Source organism: Lethenteron reissneri, chromosome 42, assembly GCF_015708825.2.
Source record: "Lethenteron reissneri isolate LAM-NWPU_2019-01 chromosome 42, ASM1570882v1, whole genome shotgun sequence".
NCBI lineage: Eukaryota > Metazoa > Chordata > Hyperoartia > Petromyzontiformes > Petromyzontidae > Lethenteron > Lethenteron reissneri.
In genome coordinates this window covers 4,331,478-4,346,729 of record NC_083820.1, presented here as the reverse complement: position 1 = coordinate 4,346,729, position 15,252 = coordinate 4,331,478, and the positions used below count along the sequence as shown (strand labels likewise).

The 15,252-nt window shown below is 43.8% G+C and overlaps 1 protein-coding gene across 1 annotated transcript in view; it reads left to right on the top strand.

The window, feature by feature from the left end:
* Window positions 1-15,252, top strand: part of LOC133353066 (adhesion G protein-coupled receptor B3-like) — a 176,243-nt gene that overhangs the window by 59,015 nt on the left and 101,976 nt on the right. Inside the window, 2 exon segments of the mRNA XM_061569166.1 lie at window positions 8,642-8,806; window positions 14,682-14,846. Coding sequence (XP_061425150.1) covers window positions 8,642-8,806; window positions 14,682-14,846 — 330 coding nt within the window.

Genomic DNA, 15,252 nt, shown 5'->3' with positions numbered 1-15,252 from the left:
TACGAATTATCTGCTTCATAACCCTTGCTTTCTAGTTATCCTGCATCCAAAGTGCAGTACGTACCAAAGACAGAAGGCCCGCATGCGCAGGCATTCATCATTTGCAAAATAAATAAATAACTTTAACAAACTCATAAAACCCAATGGCCCTAAACCTCCTGGGACACCGAGCGCCATACAATCCCAATAGCGGCACGGTGCTAAGCCACTTAATGCACATCTGGCAGCACACAGCCCAGTGTCACGAAGCCAACTCGTATGTATATCACCCACAAAGCTTATCTGCGCCAAGCCACTCTTTACATTTAAGCATCGTGTAACCACACCGGCGGTAAAGCATCTCCACTATGTTTAGTTCAATGAAATGGATTGCTGCTAAAGGCCTCGCATTTGTTTTTAATCCATACAATGCTATGTATTGGTTATTTTTCACACGCCGAAACTTAGTTAACCCAACGAAAATAACATTATTTTTCTTCATAATAGAGTTTTTTTTGGGTTAGACCGACACAGCCAATTAGTAAGGTTTGTCACGTTAACACAGCATGCCAATTCCTTAGTAGTACAGCACACCGGTGTGTTGGAGAGTAAATCCATAATTTTTCTTACATTGAGTCATCTTGAAGGGCATTGCTGCGAAAACCCGCTCAGAACTGATCGTCCGGCTCTGCGCTGCACCGAGACAATGGTGTACAGTGCTCTCGCTGTCCATACGCCGTAGTCCCATGCATCTCAACGAATGCCACTAAATCACTTTGCGTGTTTAGCCTCGTATAACCCAATGATGCTCAACCACTTTGTACGTTTCATATCCAGAAAGAAAAAAAAACACACGCCCAGAATTCCTAATGCGATTGTTTCATTAAGCATCACGCAAACGCACTATTAACTATATTGGCATGGCTGGCAGCATATAACTAAATGGGGCATTGACGGTAAACTACTTTGTACAAATAATGACATTCCAATGACATTAAACCACCTCGGAATGCTTATCAGCATCGGTCGTGGAGAGAAATGTTGAGGTAAATGGGGAAATGGGTTATGCCATCATCGCCACCCCACTTCCAGACTTGGCTTTGAGTAGGAGAATGACTTAATTTCAATCGTGATAAATTATGTGTTGTTATCAACACATACTTTTCACTGTAACAATAAGCAGTTGTTTGTGCTGCTCGTTGGTGCGAAACTCCGTGGCTGAGATAGAAGGTGAACGAAACACGTCTTCGTCTGAGGCAGGGACTCAAACCTGGAACTTCTCGCTGTATTCACCCTTTCCCATTCCGATGACGTACACGTACATCATCCCGTTACGGTGACTCGGAATCGGAAGAAAAACTAAAATAAAATAACTTTATCGGTACCGAGACTCTCACAAGGCCACGCGGGAGGGCGTGTGGCACAGTTTGGCGCCAGCTGTTATAGAGTGCAGTCGTGTCGCTAGAGTTCTCTGCGGTGAGTACAATGTCTTTAAAAACACCGGCGCTCCACCTCTCAAAAAAAAATGAAAGCTGAGACGCTTGCGCATTCCCAACGGGACGCCCACCCCGCAACTTGCAGACATCTCGGAGCGGGAAAGGGTTAACGTGAACCACGAGCCCTTTGGCTCGAGCCCACTTCGTATCCTCTCCCATCTCATGCACCTCCTTCCCCGAGCTGAGGAGCCATTTGGCCTCCTCAGCTGTAAAATGGCGACGCTGCTCGTGCATGGCGAGACCAGCGGCATGGTGTGTCACGCCGTTATCGGCGGAGGACTCGTGAGGTGTTGGCTTATTTAATTGTTGTTGCAACAACGTGTTTACCCAGGAAAGCCTCACCTGAGTCTCAAGACTCTTAGGCAGGAGGATCTGCCAAATGTTTTCAGAAGGGGAGGGGGGCGGCGATGTGGCTCTGTGTGCAATCCCAATTGACTAATTTGCAGGTAAATTCTTAAGCATTGGAAAAGTTTGTCCAAAATTATTTACGAATCAATGTTACTTGATGTTTAGCTGTAGGAGAAAACTGGAGAACCTGGAGTAAACCGATTCATAACACGGGGAGAACATGCAAATTCACCGCAGAAAGGCGCCCGAGTCAGGAATCGAATACGGGTCCTTCTTACTCCCTGACACAAGTGTTACCATTGCACCACGCCGTATATTTATTGTGTCGACATTGCGATGCGCTTTGCTCTTCAAATTATCCAACCCGATCTGAGACGTTAGTGGGCTGTTCAAGCAAGCCCTATCATTGACATGTGCGCGCCAATGTTGTGTTGGTGCTCCAGATACTTGGGTCATTATGCTCCGCAGAACCGAAATGTCAAACGCTCATCCGCCATCCAGAGCGCATGCGACAATCATAGGCATTCATAGTCACATCGTGGGAGAGAAGGCAAAGGTCCAGTAGAAATGGAACACTCCACAGGTAATCACCAACGCCTGCGATGTTCTGTGGCATACAAGTCGGGCGTTAAAGGTACAGGGGAAGCCTTGCAATTGCTCGCTCTAGCGCAGTGCCAGATTAAGCTAGTGCGGGGCCTGTAGCATATGTTACAAAGGGTCCCTAAATAAAAAACACACGAAATATGAAAACACAAATATTTTGCTTGCATAGTAAAGTATTTGTCTTTTTTCATTTGCTATACAGACAAATAATACGACAAATCGCTAACCTTAAATACCCAGTCGTTCATAAGAGTTGAAGGCAGTATAGTACTATAATAATAGAGCAAGTGCAGAATCACTGAACCGGAATTGATAGCTTGAAAGCATTTAGCGCGGGGCCCTTGAAAGTGCGAGGCCCGTAGATACTTTTGCTACGAGGATAATCCGGCACTGCTCTAGCCACTGCTCTAACAAGGGCCTCCGCCATAGGAAAGGGTGGGCTCTAGAGTAAGCCTCTGAGTGGGTATTTGGCCTACTCTTCCACGATGGCCAGACATCGACCTAACTCTGGTAAAAGTAGTTTAACACGTATGCTTTCGCGACCAATATTATTCATAATAAAGTTTTTGGGTTAGATCGCGTTATTTATAAATGTGTCGTAACCCTCCACCACCCGACACGGCCAATCAAAAGACAAAATAGTTCACTACTTTAGCCCACCGGTGTGTTGAAGAGTGAATCCACAACATTTACCATTTTAAGTACGACGTTTCGCTGGCAATTACATCCAGCATCATCGCGCAAATTGCAAATTGTCAACGTGACACTTTTTTTCTGATTGGCCGTGTCGGGTGGTGGAGGGTTACGACACATTTATAAATAACGCGATCTAACCCAAAAACGTTTATTACGTGGTAAAAGTAATTTCTACTGCTGGGTGGACAGAATGGGGGCGAGGTGGGGGTGGGGGGGACTTAATAAACTTGCCGACTGTTTCAACTGCAGTGCTGGAAGTATGAGTTGGCGACCTCTGGACTGTGAGTCCAGTGCATTGAACATTACACCAGGGAATGCAAGTGTGGCCAATGAATACATTGCCGAACAAAAAATATGTGCCTGATACCCCACGTTGCATGGCCCGTAATGTAACATAGAATAATCATAACTCTTAACTTCAGGGGCTGAAACGCTGGTGCAGTGGATAGTTCACAACATCATCTTGGTTCTTTCGGTAAAGTCACGTAGAATGGAAATAATAAAATAATAAAAATAAAACATTATAAAATCATTTTTATAATTATTTTATAAATTATTTTATTATGTTTTATTTCTATTATTTTATTATTTCCATTCTACGTGCCTTTACCGAAAGAACTAATTATTTTATAAATTATTTTATTATGTTTTATTTCTATTATTTTATTATTTCCATTCTACGTGACTTTACCGAAAGAACCAAGAAGATGAATCCCTGCAGTCACGAAAGCTTTAAATCGTAGTTCACAACACTGTACCTGGCAGCCCGAGTTTTATTCCTGTCCATTGCTAAGATTGGAGGATCGAGCATCTGATCCGGTCCTGTGACCCCCTTCCCTTCACCAACCCGGACTAACCAGCGAGGTGATGTTTGGTCAAAGAATCTCCACAGCATGGAGAGACTTTCATCCAGCAGATGATTTAAAAATGTATTACTTTATTATTTCGCCAGAGGCGATAACACACCCAAGTGGATGACCACTGTGAAAATGAGATCAGTTGAAGGCAGATTATCTCCCTGCTCAATCCAGCAGTGGAGCGGCACCGATCACCATTGGTGGCCATCAGCCAGCGGTGGAACTCCACATTTTCATGACATGGTCAGTCCCTCCAAAGGATGACCACCGTTACGTTTTTGTTGACGCTGAATAAAATGTGTTCTAGCCCCGGTTCTTTTCGACTGCCAGCCTCCCGGTGTCATCATAAAACACAATGAGGCGTTGGCTTTTTTCCTTGCAAGAAGAGAAAATGCCCTTGCAAGCGTTGTACTCCATAAACCCACACTTCCCGGGTGTTGAGTTTACTATTTAATGTACTGACTTTTCTTTGGCGCTCACTTTAATCAATTTAGAGCTCTGGATATATTCAACGTTCCAAAATTAAATTTGGGTAATTGTGGGTGAAATACTGCAGTCGCTGTTCACATGTTCTTCTTGATTGTCCTTGGCTCATTTGGGTAGTTCAGTACGTGTTATACATACCCTAAACCAATTTGAGTAGATGGAGGGGGGTAGGGGGACTTTAAATGTGTGCAAGGTGAGCTAAAGTGATTTATCGATCGTTTGAAATTACATTTTTTTGCACGAAATTGAAACTGTGAAATGAAATGAAAATGTTTTAATTTAAGGCTCCGCCTGCAAGGATGACGTTACATCATGCACTGTAACATTGTAAGAAAAATGATTAAAATAATAAACCCAAGCGAGCGCGAATGCCTCATAAAATACGTCATACGTAAATTTAATGCGGATATTATATCCAGGTGGTGGTGTGACCCATTGCCCAACTCCTAATCTGAACGTTTTTGTTCAATTCCTAGTGAATGGTCAGCTCAGCCCATTCTCTCTCTGGTATGAAATAAATGCCCGTTTTTGTCATACGTTGTGGTACTGGTGCCTGGTATAGAAATGTAGACTGTATACCATGGGCTTAGTACCATCATCTGCAATAGGTACAGCACAGCATTAAAATGAGCGTTGACTTTTTTATATAAACCTAAATGCACGTGTGAAAGGCAGCGATTATTCACAATCATATTGCTTAGACATGCGACGGTGCTTCGATTTATCGATTGAATTTGATTCTTACATTCATGATGAACACAGCGAATTGTACGATGTGAGGATATGTTATATTTGATTTTTGTATCCTGTATGTAATTGGTATACGTGACTTCTGCAACCGCTATGGGCACAACATTCACCGGAATGCAAAACAACCAAATTGATTCTTAACGGAATCAACACCCCTGAATTATGACAACTCATTGAATCACAAGATGGTGTTAATTATTACACTCTTAGCGCTGATAATTATTTAAAGAAAACGTATAGAACCTCAGACGAAATTTTTTGTTTAACTTTACATTTCTAGATACGTGTTTTATCTTTTGATATTTCGAGAAATTTGAGAAGAAAAAACACAGTAGTGTTGTTTTGTCGAGCTTAAACGAAAGGCAAAATGCGAGTTATATAACTTGCGTAACAATGGGTCAGCACGGCAAATTTGCTATCTGCTTGGCTTGAACGGGTTTCTTAGCAGCCTATTGTGCTCATCTCCAAGCTGGAGGTCATTCGTCTAAAGCCTCCATCAAATGTCCCTTTCATAAAATGATCACTCGGATCCCTTGCACGTACCTAGTTAGGTATACACCCGCTATACCTAACTACCTCCAGCCGTAACATATCCATCCTATTTCCCCATTGCTAGTTTAATGGTTAATTTGATCTATTTAAAGTAGAAGATGTGTCTCCCTGCTCAAACAAATATTGCGGCTGTACTGATCTCCACGATACTTGCAAGCCAGAGGTCACCCAGTTCACTCTCCTGGCACGACAGCTGAAACAATGGCGCGAGTTTCTGAAATTCTCTCGCATCTTTTCGATTTAAAGCTTTCGTGACTGCAGGGATTCATCTTCTTGGTTCTTTCGGTAAAGTCACGTAGAATGGAAATTATAAAATAATAAAAATAAAACATAATAATTCTCACGACTTTTCAGACTCTGTCTTCTCGACAGACCTGTTCTTCACTTGAGGACGGCTGCTTGCGTTGTGGCCGAAACGTCGTGAGAATTATTTTATTATGTTTTATTTTTATTATTTTATTCTCTCGCATCTGTCCACTCGGCAGTACAAATACGTACACTGAAGTTAGTCGCTCAGCTGCTTGCGTGCGTGCGTGCGTGTAAATTGTGGGTATCCCCACCTCTTCTAAGATATCTAGCCAGCATGGAAGAGGAGGCCGAATGGCCTTCAGAGAGTCTTTCTAGAGATTCCTCTGGTGCCGCGGTGGCAAGATGTTAACTACCTCGCCTGGTATGCAGGAGGTCGTAGGTTCGATCCCGACCCTCACGCCTGTATATTTGAGGTTTGCATGTTCTCCCTATGGTCGTGTGGATTTTTTTCTGGGTCCTCCCGTTAATCCCTCCATATTTAGAAATATGCCTTTAGATAATTTGGCTGCTATAAAATTCCACATGATAAGCCACTTCGTTGAGTGATCATTTGTAGCCAGGTCGCTTATAAAAAAATGGGTATATAGCTCAGTGGGCCTTACCTGGTAAAATAAAAAAGTTTAATTTAGTTAGTTTAGTCTAGTGAAGGCCCTTCTAACAGCAGTGTCTTTAGCAAGTAATTTCAGGGTAGGAGCTTTACCTTTGACCCTGAGCCCCTTCCACATTCCCACGGTAGCCTCATCGACCAAACATGGAGGTGCCTGCATCGAATCCAGCAGTTGGGAGGGCAAGGGTTGGCGGATGATGTAAAGTTATGAAACTCCCAAACCTTATTGGGCCGTGATGTGGCCAAGAGATGGCTGTACAGCAAATTGAGTATCTGGAGAAATTCTACTTAAACAAAAAGATAATACTTAAAGGTCTGCACATATGGATTTACAACCCCACTTAGTGCACTGCCATCTCCTAGCCACCGTGCAGCCCAGTAATTCTTGGCTGCTCACACTTCTGGGTGATCCACCAACGCCTTCCTGTACAGCCCTGGGTTACAGGCACCCGCCGTCCTTTACCCAACCAATTATAACACTGCATTTGTCACATTCGGTGCTATATTGGGGGACATCCCAAATACCACCATGATTAGCAAAATAAGCCATCGTTGGTTTTTCCAAGTGCATCTGTCAAGTGTGATCAATGGACTTAATGTGAATTATGTGGGAGCCCATTGATCAATCAGTTGGCTTTATTGGCAACATCTGACTTGGGCAGTCTGCAATACCCAGGATGTTTCATTATGCTAATCAAAGTGGAGTTTAATCAATTTAAACCGGGAGGCTGTTTACAGGATATGTGCATCTGCAGTTGGATAACATTCAACTCCCTCGCCTGTGTGTATTCTCACTTACCCACCTATACACAGTGAACATTTGTATACAGAGCCTCCTCTACTTACGAACGAGTTTGGTTCCAAAAGTCTGTTCATAAGTCGATTTCTTCGTAAGTCCACCTTTACTCCTGTCGATTCCAAACATGTTGTACACTAAACACGGGGAATGGCTTTAAAAGTTGTATAATCTCCTGTAGATGTACATGCCACTGATTCCTCACAGTCTGCAGATGGAGATGCCACCACCGCCATCTTTTGCGCGGTGGTGGAACTTACGACTCTCTGTACAAACAGGCAACTGAACATATGGACAGGTGTGTTCGTATCTCTGAAAGTTAGTAAGTCGGGTGTTCGTAAGTAGAGGAGTGCTGATATTGTGACTATAAAACGCCACAACTGGAACAGTGGATCGTGTGCATGTTTGCGGTGCCTAAGCGCTCATATTTCCCAGCCACTATTAACACTTAACGAGGGAATAGTGCTGTGATGGTCAGTGTGTTTGTTTGTGCTATGATTCCAATGACTTGATTCCTAGCCATTCACAGCACCACTGAATCTGACCTTGGACTTCTTCTAGTTTGACTTGGCCAAGCAAAAAATACCTGGCATCGTTTATTAACGTCAGTCAGTTTAATCAACGATTGCTATTTGCCCTTCAATTCAAATTGTCTCCATACTCCAACGAGCATTGGTGAGGCGCTCCGCTACGTTGTGCGCCATGAACCAGAAGTGTAAATTCTACAGTAACCCTTTGCCATTCCGTGTATGTACGTGTACGTCATCAGTTTTCCTTCCTATTCCATTCCGATGACATACATGCACATGTACATCATCAGAGTGGAATCGGAAGAAATCAATAAAAGATAATAACTTTATCCACAAGGCCATGCGGGGGGGTGTGTGTCACAGTTTGGCGCCATCTATCATAGAATACGGTCGTGTCGCTACAGTTCTCTGCGGTGATTACAATGTATTTAAAAACAATGGCGTTATGCCTCTCTAAAAAATATATAACGCTGAGCCACTTACGCATTCCAAGATTCACCGCATGCTGCAATTTGCAGTCGTCTCAGAATGGGGAAAGGGTTAAGTGAGTGCGTGACAATGTTGGATGTTGCAGTCGAGAGACATCCTCCTGCTGCTGCTGCTGCTGCTGCTGTGCCCTGTGTGCCCCACAGTTCATGGCACGTGGGAGGAGTGGACCCCCTGGAGCCTCTGCTCCTTGACGTGTGGCCGCGGGCTGCGCACGCGCGAGCGCACCTGCAACGAACCGCAGTATGGCGGCAACCACTGCGATGGGCCCAAAAACCAGAGCAAAGTGTGCAGCATTGCCCTCTGTCCAGGTACCTCCGTGTGTATCTCAACGGCTATGATTCCTCCCCCTCCCTCAAAGCCGCACTGCTGCACAAGTTATCTTGATGTTGATGAGGGGGCCCTTCCAGAGGTGGAGTGAGGATGTTGCTGAAGCACGTGGCCCACTGGTGGTGGTTAGGCCTCCCCCATGAAATCTCCATCTGACATCTCCATCGTCCCTGTATTATCTCTACCATGCATCTCTCTGCCTTATCTACTTCTTTCTGTGTCCACCACTTCAATCCAAATCATCCTCAGTCGACTTCCTGATTACCCATTGAACATGTAAACCTTCAATTGGGCCTCTGTATTACTCTGGATTTGACCTCCTCCAGATCATTATGACTCCTTCACTACAGATTTCTCCATTGGGACTTCCAGAACTCTCCATCAGACCTCTAAAAGACACTTGCATCCGACCTCCACACCCTTCCATTTGACCTTCGTACATCTCCAATATGTCCTCTCTACATATCACTGCAATACATTTCATAGGACCCCACAATCTGACTTTATGTGACCTCCAGACCTCTCTATCTCACCTTCTTTAGACCCCCACCATCAGAATGCAGATCTATCGATCTATCCATCAGACCCCAGCCCCTTCCATATAACCTCCCAGAAAATACTGTCATTAGCTTGCAGAACCTTCAATCGGACTTCCAGGCTCTTCTATCTGACCTCCATAAAGCCCTTCATACCACCGGACCACACATCTGACCTCCACACTCTTCAATCTGATCTTCAGAGGACCCCATTATCAGCCTTCACACCCCTCCATGTGGCCTCCTTAAGATTTCACAATCTGACCTCTAGATTCAATGTGATCTTCAGAAAACACCACAATCAGCCCCACACCCCTCCCATGTGCCCTCCCAATGTGACCTCTATCAGATCACTCGTTATAACCACCATGAGACCCCTTGTTTGATCTCACCTGCGGTCTCTTTTCCATTCCAATTCTCAATGAACCACCATTTTGTTATTTTAATCTCCGTGGTATTCAAAATGTCTTCCACAGCCTCGTTTAGTGTAATAGCATTGAGCGTGTCTTTGGCTGTGTATTTTGATAACTAATATATGAGAAAGTATATTGCCAGTTGTGCAGAATTATAAATTGGATGAAATGCAATCCAGTACTACAGACAAAAATCACCTGTATGACCTTAACAGACTGTTCGGGCAAGTGCTGTTGTTAGCGAGCACCTATGAAGGCCCGCACAGCACATGAGGGGGTGAGTGGCCAGCACCACCCCCGGCCGCCTTTGTCTCCCGAGTGGTGATGTTTACACACTGCACCAGGTACTCATTTGAGGCTGAGTTGACCTAGCGGAGGTCCAGGGACCAGTTTAGATAATCACCACTCTTGTTGGCCATGAGCGGGAATCAAACTCGGGTCATCAGGTTCGTAGTGTAGCATGCTAACCGCTGCACTTCCGCTTCCCACTACGACTCTAGTACCACCATTACATTCATGAATGCTGCCTTTTTTTACATATAACAAAGTAGGAAAATGCATAATATTTATAGCAATGACCTTCCATGCGATGTCCCTTTGTTTGAAATATCTATTGGCCAAATGATTGGCTTCATGTATTTTTGTTCAGTTTTTCAGGCAGTGTTAGTAATGATGATGGTATATAGTGCATGCATTGTGAATATAATGTTCAATTTTTTTTAAAGGAACAATATGTTTTGTGATGTATTCCAATTATGATGTGAATGCGGGGATGTGTTGGGTTATATTTGATGCTTCTGCGACTGTTAATTGACTGAATTTAAAATAATGCACATGCAGAAGAAAGAAAGACATTCAATTAAAACAAAAATAACGGGAAATGTTCAATACAGCCACCGTTCATTATATTTCACGGAGAAAGCTCTGTAGGCCATCCACATAAACTTAGCCGAAAGGGTTGTTGGTAAGAGGCATGGGGGGGATGAAGGAGCTTTTCCATTCAAATTGAATGCACGAAGGGTTTCGATTTAAAGCTTTCGTGACTGCAGGGATTCATCTTCTTGGTTCTTTCGGTAAAGTCACGTAGAAGGGAAATAATAAAATAATAATAATAAAACATAATAAAATCAAATAATTCTCACGACGTTTTGGCCACAACGCAAGCAGCCGTCTTCAGGTGAAACGTCGTGAGAATTATTTGATTTTATTATGTTTTATTTTTATTATTTTATTACTTCCCTTCTACGTGACTTTACCGAAAGAACCAAGAAGATGCACGAAGGGTGTTCATTTACACCAGAGATACACAATAGTAGGCTGCAACCCTTCCCCTCCGTAGCCACTCTATCGAAAGTTTAATCTTCGCCGAAAATGCACTGTACAGCAGAACCCCTCTTAACGATGGCAATTGGTTCCACGAAAACGGTCGTTAAGTGATGTCTTTGGTCATTAAGCGAGTATAGAGAATACATTTTAAATGCTTAATTACTTCCGATAGCATCGAAAGTTACCCCGTTTCACCCATAAAACGTACTTTATAATATTTAAACAATGGATATCCATCCATAAAGATACTAACAACATTATAAACACAGATCAGAGGACACCTCTGTCACACTCTAAAGTGAACAGATAATGGCTCCGACTCCTGGCAATGCAGCTTAACCCCGTCCTGCTCACCATTATGAAGGTCCTTAATGATTCTGGGCAGAGGGTCAGGGACTCCAAAAGGACGAAAAATAACCCAGAGCCCTGGCCTATTGATCGTATCATAAAGCACATATGTATATGCTTTATAATACGATCGTATGTTCTGTTGAAATTCCCTAAAACTCTGCTGCAGCAGACAGACGGAGAACATTATGTTCGTGAAGGACCGGGCCAGTCTGAAATCAAATCGGGGCTCTGCAAGCCTCTTCTCAGCACACCTGGAAAGATGTTGAAAAATACAGCACACTGAGGAGGGAGATGCCATGGTAGTTGTTGTAATCAGTGTTGGCTCCCCTGTTTAAAAATGGGGACGACCAAGGCATCCTTCCAATTATGTGGAACCCATCCTGTGTATCAGATGGTTGTACTTTTGTCACATTGGGCAGTCTGCACATAAATTGCCACCCTCCCTCATCAGTTCACTTGAAAGGTCATCCTCTGCCCGCCGCTGTACCTGGTCTCATGCTCTATGATCACCCTTCACACTTGCTCAGCCAGCCAGTCACAGAGACCAGCTGATTCCTCCAATATTTGAAGCATTGCAGTCCCATCAAGGTCAATCTTGCTGGTGTTTGAGCTAAAGAGTTTTCCTTCACCCAAGACCTCACAGAAATACTCAGCAAACCTGCACACACACACAAAGAGAAAGACAACCCCCCCTCACCCTGTACAACTCCGATTAGCGCAGTTGGCTGTGTGCGGTGCAAAATAACTTCAACATACGTACATGCATAGATTGTTTGGAAGAGTTCTGTTAACAAGCACCTATTAAGGCTGGCATTGCACCAGGTACCGATTTAAGGCTGAGTTGACCTAGAGCACGGGTGGGGGGGGGATCCAACCTTGGCTGGGACTCACCCAGGTAATGTGGGTTTGTAGCGGAGCACACCAACCACTGCGCCATCGTTCCCTGCGGCGCACCATACATCTACACATAAATAAGCACAAAAATGCACGCGAGCGTGGGCGCACGCGTGCACCCTTGCATGCTTATGAGGTTGGGGACAAATGAATAATTTGGCAGGCTGACAAAACGTGTTTGGTCAGCAGCACGCGCACAATTGGGCGAGTTCATGTGGAGGATTGTTGACACATAACGATTATCTGCTCCGAGATTCGTTGAGTTGTCAAGATTCTACTCAAGGAGTGATTCCTTTTTGCCGTTGCTGTTCATATGGCATATCCAGTGATTCAATTGCATGCACTGTGAAAGGTAAACAAAGGGGTAATGGTGGAGCCTTGCAAATGATTTGCTCCTGCTACTGCTGGCAGGCGGGCCTCCTCCAAAATAGTTTAAATCGGAAATAATCGACGCTTTTACGCACACACACACAATTTGATGTATTGCGACGTGAATTGATGCTTCATTGCATTGTTAGAGGGTTGGAAAGATTGTCAGCCGAGTCATTCCCCAACAATGAATGCGATGCAAGCCGCGTAGGCATTAGCAATATAAGGGTGGATAAATGTGACAGAAGATGCTATACGGGAGTATGGGGGTGGGGGGCGTCGTTTGTAGCAAGAGGCAGATGAAAAGGTGGGGGAAGGGGGCTGGGAGGATGTCAGTCAAGGGAGCAGGCGAGGGCTCCAATGCAATGAGGACAGCAAAGAATGCATTGGATGGGGGGAGGCAGTCAGTCATAGGCAGAGGAGAAAGGGAAGGTCATGGGCTTGGACTTGAACAGCGGGATGGAGTTGGCAGTTGATCGCTGCAGAGAGGGAATTCCATGCGTGTATTGGTGGTAAATGTGAGAGACAAGGATCAGCGAAATGTAAGTTCGCTTGAATTATGTAAACACACGGCAGCTTAATAAATAACAGCGGCGAGGGACAAACTGCCTTGGCCCATTGACAGGTTGCCAAATCGTTCCCAAATTTCTGAAGAGGATCTCGCAAATAGTTTTCACTTAAATGCTAACTTCGCTGAGATTGTTGCAGTAATTTTCTTTTTTTTATTTGCACAAGTATTGCATTGCAATTCACTGCATTCTGATTATCACTAGAGATATGCTTTAATACAAGTCACCTTTTTGTGTTTTATAATGTTGTTTTGTCATTGCAAACATTCATAACCATACAGGATCACAGTTTTTTTTTTATTGAACCGACCATGTTTGTACACTGTATATATGTTCAACTTCTTTCGCACCATACATAACCAACCGTGCTAATTTGAGGTGTGGGGAAGGACAACAAACTAAACACAAAAAGCAGTTCTAAAGAAATTAGTCTTCAATCTAGATTTTAAAGTGCATAGCTCCAGTGTCTTTCTAATACTGTATAATGGGCAATTTTTTATGCATTTGTTTTCGTAAGGCGTAATGTTCATATATATATTGGTGCTTTTATTTGGCTGTGTAAACCGCTTTTGTCAGCAAAGCCTGAAACATAAAAAGTCTTGGGATCTTGAAATGTATCACGAAATAAACCTGGAGCAGTTTTTTTCTAAATTTGCACTTGCACAATGACATGGTTACACATTTTTTTGGTCTCCCACTGGCAAAGCAAGATTACAAGCCCACGGTGGAATCTCCTTATCCAACAAGGGGATGTTCACATTCCCCGCAGCAGGTGTAGCTAATGAGAACACCGAGCGAGCGTTCGTGTGAATATTTATCCAGTAAATTCCGGGTGTAACTCTCTAAAATGCCTGTGCATGCCCTAATGCAGGTGCAACGATGCTGAGCCAGCAAGAAAAGTTTCACATCTCTATGGCAGTAATTCGTTTGTTGCCATAGGACAACTGCTGTTGCTTGTTAAGGAAATGCCCCTTATTTTATTAACCCTGGATGAATAGTTGGTGGGCGGGAATAGTAGGGGTTAGGGGTGGGTCGGCTTCATGAAGACCCATATCCCTCTGAGAGCAATACAACAATAGATGTTTCAAGAAAGCATTGCAGACATCATCGGGAAGGAGACTTTGCCATAGTTTGGGGTAAGTAGCCATGGTGAAGGAGAATATGTTGCTGAGACAGGTATTGAGTGAGCACCCATAGGTTGGGCATCTCAGCGGAAGGCTGAAGCCCAGAAGGAGGCACAATGTAAATGCAGACTTTGGAAGTTGTGTGTTGACTGTACAACAGTTGCATGATCAGGCTGAATGACGGGCATGATGGTGAGTTGTGGTGGCATCAGCTGCAGTAATTACAATGACCTCTTTATCACATCAAACTTCCTGTTTGTTTTCTGTTTGGCAGTGGATGGAAAGTGGACAAAGTGGTCAAATTGGACTCCTTGCTCTGTGTCGTGTGCCAATGGGACCCAGCAACGATCACGGGAGTGCGAAGGCCCCATCTATGGAGGCGCGGAGTGCAGGGGCCAATGGACTGAAAAACAAGAATGCTACATCCGCGTTTGTCCCGGTAAATACCTTTTTAATGTACGTGCAATCTCCCACCACATTCCCCCAATGATTATTTGTTTTATACATTCGAGTGAACATTGTACTCAAGTGCTGAATTACTATTTGTGCGTTCCGGCACATATTATATACACGTTCTGCTTATGCGTAACATCATTGTGCATAATTCTAGCCCAGGTAAAACAATGAGATGAAAACGGCATGAGGATTTGTGTTTTACGTACAATCGGTGAGTCTTCATATTGTACTGCTACCTTCTTGAATTTTTTGACAACAAAACATTATTCCAGTGTACCCTTTGTGAAGTCTAAATCGAGTTTGCTGACCACTTAAATAAAAGAGAAGATATGTTTTGTTTTTATATATTTATCAGGTGTAGACGTTTTGGCTCAGTCATAGCATGTTTA